The sequence below is a fragment of the Saccostrea echinata genome, unplaced genomic scaffold, assembly GCF_033153115.1.
Source record: "Saccostrea echinata isolate AGI-Se365-2 ecotype Australia unplaced genomic scaffold, CSIRO_AGI_Sech_v1 ptg000002l, whole genome shotgun sequence".
Classification (NCBI taxonomy): Eukaryota; Metazoa; Mollusca; class Bivalvia; order Ostreida; family Ostreidae; genus Saccostrea; species Saccostrea echinata.
Window position 1 is genome coordinate 18,560,069 of NW_026889751.1, and position 6,000 is coordinate 18,566,068.

Below are 6,000 nucleotides of genomic sequence, written 5' to 3' on the forward strand. Positions count from 1 at the left end.
AATATTTTGATCTCAAAATCAATAGGGGTCTTTTAAGGTCATAAAATATTTCACATAGAATTTCATTATAAAAAGCTGATTCCAGTGGAGTTTCTTATTACCTAGCTGGAAAGTTTCTTCAATAAAAGGCAAAACTCTTAAGGCAAAAATAATGGAATCGGAATTTCCTGGTAATATGCACATCTACACACTGTGTAATAAATATCTGCAAAGTTTGTCCAAATTCTGTGCAGCGGTTTAAGAGGAGTTGTGCTGACAAACTGTTCATCTCTATATTCAAGATATGGCCAAAAACCTAAGTTGAAAAGTGCCGAAATTCCCAGAAAAAATAATGGAATCAGAATTTCCTGGTAATATGCACATCTACACACTGTGTACTAAATATCTGCAGAGATTGACCAAATTCTGTGCAGCGGTTTAAGAGGAGTTGCGCAGACAAACTGTTCATCTTTATATTCAAGATATGGCCAAAAATCTAAGTTGAAAAGTGCCGAAATTCCCAGAAAATATAAAGGAATCGGAATTTCCTGGTAATATGCACATCTATACATTGTGTGCTAAATATCTGCAAAGTTTGACCAAATTCTATGCAGCGGTTTAATAGGAGTTGTGCTGACAAACTGTTCACCTCTATATTCAAGATATGGCCAAAAACCTAAGTTGAAAAGTGCCGAAATTCCCAGAAAAATACGAAATCGGAATTTCCTGGTAATATGCACATCTACACACTGTGTACTAAATATCTGCAAAGTTTGACGAAATTCTGTGCAGCGGTTTAAGAGGAGTTGCGCTGACAAACTGTTCATCTCTATATTCAAGATATGGCCAAAAATCTAAGTTGAAAAGTGCTGAAATTCCCAGAAAAATAATGGAATCGGAACTTCCTGGTAATATGCATAGCTACACATTGTTTCCTAAATATCTGCAAAGTTTGACCAAATTCTGTGCAGCGGTTTAAGAGGAGTTGTGCTGACAAACTGTTCATCTCTATATTCAAGATATGGCCAAAAATCTAAGTTGAAAAGTGCCGAAATTCCCAGAAAATATAAAGGAATCGGAATTTCCTGGTAATATGCACATCTATACATTGTGCGCTAAATATCTGCAAAATTTGACCAAATTCTGTGCATTGGTTTATGAGGAGTTGCGCTGACAAACTGTTCATCTCTATATTCAAGATATGGCCAAAAATCTAAGTTGAAAAGTGCTGAAATTCCCAGAAAAATAATGGAATCGGAATTTCCTGGTAATATGCACATCTACACATTGTGTCCTAAATATCTGCAAAGTTTGACCAAATTCTGTGCAGCGGTTTAAGAGGAGTTGTGCTGACAAACTGTTCATCTCTATATTCAAGATATGGCCAAAAATCTAAGTTGAAAAGTGCCGAAATTCCAAGAAAATATAAAGGAATCGGAATTTCCTGGTAATATGCACATCTATACATTGTGTGCTAAATATCTGCAAAGTTTGACCAAATTCTGTGCATTGGTTTATGAGGAGTTGCGCTGACAAACTGTTCATCTCCATATTCAAGATATGGCCAAAAATCTAAGTTGAAAAGTGCCGAAATTCCGAGAAAAAATAAAGGAATCGGAATTTCCTGGTAATATGCACATCTACACATTGTGTCCTAAATATCTGCAAAGTTTGACGAAATTCTGTGCAGCGGTTTAAGAGGAGTTGTGCTGACAAAAAACAGGACTGACGGACTGACTGACTGACTGACTGACTGACTGACACACTGACTGACTGACTGACTGACGGACGGGTCAAAAACATTATACCTCACGCAACTTGTTGCGTGGGGTATAAATATTCACCTTCAGGAGGTTCAGAATTATTCAATTGGTGCCGAGAATACCCTTGTTGAAGAAACGGATCAAATGGATCACTGCAAAAAAAAAAAAAAAAAAAAATCAGTTCAGCTTATAAACATTTCATTATCTTTCTTAATTTTCAACGTTTATATGAAATTCTAATTTTAGAAAGGTTAGTTTTATCTCTAAACACAGTGCATGATTTAACAACAGATTTAAGTTTGCTAAGGTAAAAAAGTAGCACAACATCTTACCACAGCTGTACATCATGCTTGTTCTCATATCCATATCTGTAGTTACTGCGATTGCCATTGGGCCATTTTACCTAAATGTTGAAAATGTACTTGACATGTACAAATGTAGACTCAAACTTCATTTTTGTTTCTGCTGGAAAAAAATTGTGTACATACTATAGAAAATCTTATGATTATGTTTAACTAAATATTTTTTTTCCATAAGATATGTCTCTAATAAATTAAGGAAGGGGAATATAAAATATATTTAGAACAAAAAGGAATGAAGTACAAAACATTGCCAATATCTTTTACATTTCAAGGCAAGTACGTTCAAAGGAAAAAAAATCACATATGCACACATAAACAACAGCGTCCATCTCGACTCTATACACTGTTCCTACGTTGCCCTCTCCGCCATCTTGATCACCTCATTTCCATTCAGGACCTTTTGTAATTGAAGTTTGCATTATACAGTGGTCTGTATTTTGTAAAACTTGTAAATACTTTTTATGTTATTTCAAAATCTATGCTACAATCATCAAAACAAAGTTTAAAAAATGTAATGATGATTTGAAATAGTTCTTCACTACATTTAAATTTGATCTGCAGCCATGTTATTTATTCATTAATATTCAAATTTACCTCTGATAACCAAACAACCAACAGCTATCAATTCATTTATGAGAACTCTTGGTTCACTGGTTGTAGCGATGTCATATTTTTCATCCAAACCATCGAATCCATACTGGTATCTCAATCGAACGCCGTTGTCCCATTCCACGAAAACCCAACCAACTAAACAAAAACATATATGGTGAGTTTATTTTCTAAAAGTTATGAAGTGTGAACAAAATATCTGAACATAGTTTTTAATGAGATAAAGTAGACAAATTTTTGTTTGTACTGATTTGAATATAGTCCTCTGTAAGGAGATTGATAAGGTTTCTGTACATTTTTCAGAGTGCCCAATCACTGTTCCAGGTCCATTACTATCTTGGTTTTTATAGGTCCAGTGTGGTCCACGTTTTACTCTTGTACCAATTGTAGGAAGATTTGCATGACGTTCAGTAAAGACATCATCATCATCTTTCAGATCTTCAACAGTGGGTGGTTTGTATGCATTTAAACCATTAACTATAGTGAAGACGTCCTCCTAGTTTGAAATTAACAAATTACATAAATGTAGATATCGTCTCTCTTGCTATAAATGTACAACTAATGAATGCATTAACAATTCCTCTGGTACAAATGAAATAAAAGAAAGTAGTTTAAACACAGTGTGTTTATAGTTATTGATCATATAAATAATTTAAATATGATGAGAAAATGATTCGTACCAAATCACTTTCAGTGAAGTCAGTTTCTATGCTGGAAAATCTTGCAATTCTCCCAATATCTTGGCGTGTTACTTGACCTACTTCCTTTGCATCCAAAATATGAGTAGTCATTCTCTGTAATAAATGCAGATTTGTGTTTATTTTAAAGCTTTAAATTCATTTGAAAACGAAAATCCATATGTCTCCATCAAGCTTGCCATATGGAGAGCAAATCTTCCACACTGTCGGGCATCTCTATGATTTAAAAGTCTGCCTCGTCTGCATAGCTGCACCAATCCCTCTAAGAATTCCTCGAAAAAAAATAAAACAAGTTTGTGTAAGAGAGTTAGTACATATTCGATTTTGATTGGGATGATTGACGATTGTGCATGGAAAGTAGTAACGAGATATGTCATATTTCAACATGACTGGAAAATGGAGAAAAGGGAATAAAACACAGTATCTAAAATGACTTACAATGTTTGGATCAGATCCCACAGGAATACATACAATAGGGCTAGTTTTTCCTATTGTTTTGATTAATGAGTTTAATCTCGCAATAGTCTAAAAATCACAAAAAAGCTTCCTAAATATCTTTTATGACCAGCAGTGTTGATGTGGAATGCAATTCTTAAATCAGACATCTAATGATGAAAGTAACATTATCGGAGATTTTACAATATCGAAATTTGCTATGAACAAATAAATTTACCCCATCGTATAATGATTCCTTGCTCATTTTGTCGATTTCTTGAGCCCCTATATTTGCTGATGTTGATGGCCATCCGTCAGAAATAATTATCAATCTTGCATCCACGTTTAAGTCGTGTTTAAAGGCAGCAACATGACCTATAAATACAAAATATAAAATCACTTTGAGGCAGGGTACTTGAAATATTAATAAACAATTTGAAACCCCCCCCCCCAAAAAAAAAATAAACACACACACAAACAAACCAGTGAGCCGGTCAAAGCACTTTATTATAAGTAGAACTTTGACATAGGTATTTCCGTCTTCATATGAGATTATGTGTATTTCAAAATTTTCTTATCAATTATAGATTATGCTAAATTGACACATGTGTATATCTTTCGAAAAAGATTTGTCTTTGTTAAGTGAAATAAAAAAAATATTGTTGAGTAAAAGAATTTTTGAAGAAAAATTATGTGTTTAATCAATTATTTATTCTATTGAAATTGGTACAAACGGCAAAATTTTTTGATTTTTCTTCATCCCTGCATTTTCTTTACATCTATGTATATTATTAAATGGTATTTCTAATATCAATAAATTTCGCAAATTTATTTGGTTATTTTTAGTTAGAACTTTCAATTATTAACTTAATTAACGAACAAGTTTTTGCGAGATTTTGATTTTTTTTTTTCGTATAAAATGTGGGATTTTTTTTACCCTGACAGATACTTTCGTTCATGTAAGGCTGAAAAAAAAATGGCAATCTAAACATTTTTTTTTTTTTTTGCGATTATTACTTATATGAAACTATATTACGTGAACATTAATGCTATTTTTCTTCTGTGAATCCGTCCAAGTTTGAGGATGATGGTATCTTTAGCCCTCAAAAAGGTTAATTAAACAATAAAAAAGCTTTCTTTGGTTGTTACACGTAGTACGGGAAGTAATGTCGCAGCTGTTGCAGAAAAAAATGCATAACCCACTTAAACGGGTTATGTGATTTTTTTTCTGTATTAGCTACAACATTAATTCACGTACTAACAAACAATGAAAGACATTTTATTGTTTATATTTTTATATTTATTTAAAAAAACATTCAAAGAATATTAAATATGTCAAATATTGTATTTTAAATGTGTATGCCATTGTATGCATAATTGATGGGACAGCCGTTGCTTAAGAAATCTATGTTGGTGGCTTGCTTAGTGTTGTTTATGGACCGATTAACGGCAATGGTTTTTATAAGAAATAAATGAAGTAATATTCAGTGGATGTAAATATTAAGAGATAAATACCATACACTCAAAACAATGATTGGTAACAATTATTACACCTTGTTCCATTTTGTACAATGCTATAGGTAGTCTAGAATTCTTTTCGCCCTTTCTTTAAGTTGGACCATGTTGAAACATGTTTTAAATTGATTAAAAATGTTTTATTTGGTATGTCTATAAAGACTTTTTATAGTACATTTTTTGTTAAACCTTGCACCTGCTTCGTGAGATTTATATATTATTTTCTTACCTCCACCATAAAGCAAACAGGATAAAGTCAGAAGGATGCCTGCTTCCATAGGGAACTGCCACTGCATTCCACATTAGCTTAATTATCGAAGGATTAGAACTTTTAATACTGTAGATTCCTAAATATACGCGAGGAATTAACTACCGCGTAATTCCACGAGAAGCAGCTCTAGTGAAATAAAATTACTCGTTTTTATTTTTATGGAGCTTAAATCCATATAAAGTCTTTTGGCCAACTGTCCACTTGCGAATTATTGTTTTCGCGATTTTACGCCTAAGAGCCATTTTGCGATAGTAAGTAGTCGCGTACAATAAAGAATCTACAGTAGTTCATAAGAACATAAAATTTATTTGTCAGAAATATTTATTTGGTATTGTATGTTACAAAAAAGAACAATTAATAAATTTATT

General features: G+C 32.6%; 1 protein-coding gene across 1 annotated transcript; it reads right to left on the reverse strand.

The window, feature by feature from the left end:
• Positions 1-2,580: 2,580 nt before the first annotated feature.
• On the reverse strand, positions 2,581-5,657 carry LOC133178088 (uncharacterized). The gene is made up of 7 exons (XM_061312850.1): positions 5,591-5,657; positions 4,085-4,221; positions 3,850-3,936; positions 3,394-3,507; positions 3,008-3,209; positions 2,699-2,851; positions 2,581-2,585 (listed from the first exon to the last, which is right to left on the reverse strand). Exons 1-7 carry the CDS (start codon positions 5,655-5,657, stop codon positions 2,581-2,583), a joined length of 765 nt encoding a protein of 254 aa, XP_061168834.1.
• Between the last annotated feature and the right edge of the window lie 343 nt (positions 5,658-6,000).

Bases quoted from the DNA above. Each gene is read 5' to 3' on its own strand.
- LOC133178088 (XM_061312850.1), bottom strand. From the start codon at position 5,657: ATGCAGTGGCAGTTCCCTATGGAAGCAGGCATCCTTCTGACTTTATCC. The intron at 3,508-3,849 runs GTAAGTCATTTT...CATTTATTACAG, and splicing joins TGGGATCTGATCCAAACATT to AGAATGACTACTCATATTTT. The intron at 3,210-3,393 runs GTACGAATCATT...ATTTCAAACTAG, and splicing joins ACTTCACTGAAAGTGATTTG to GAGGACGTCTTCACTATAGT.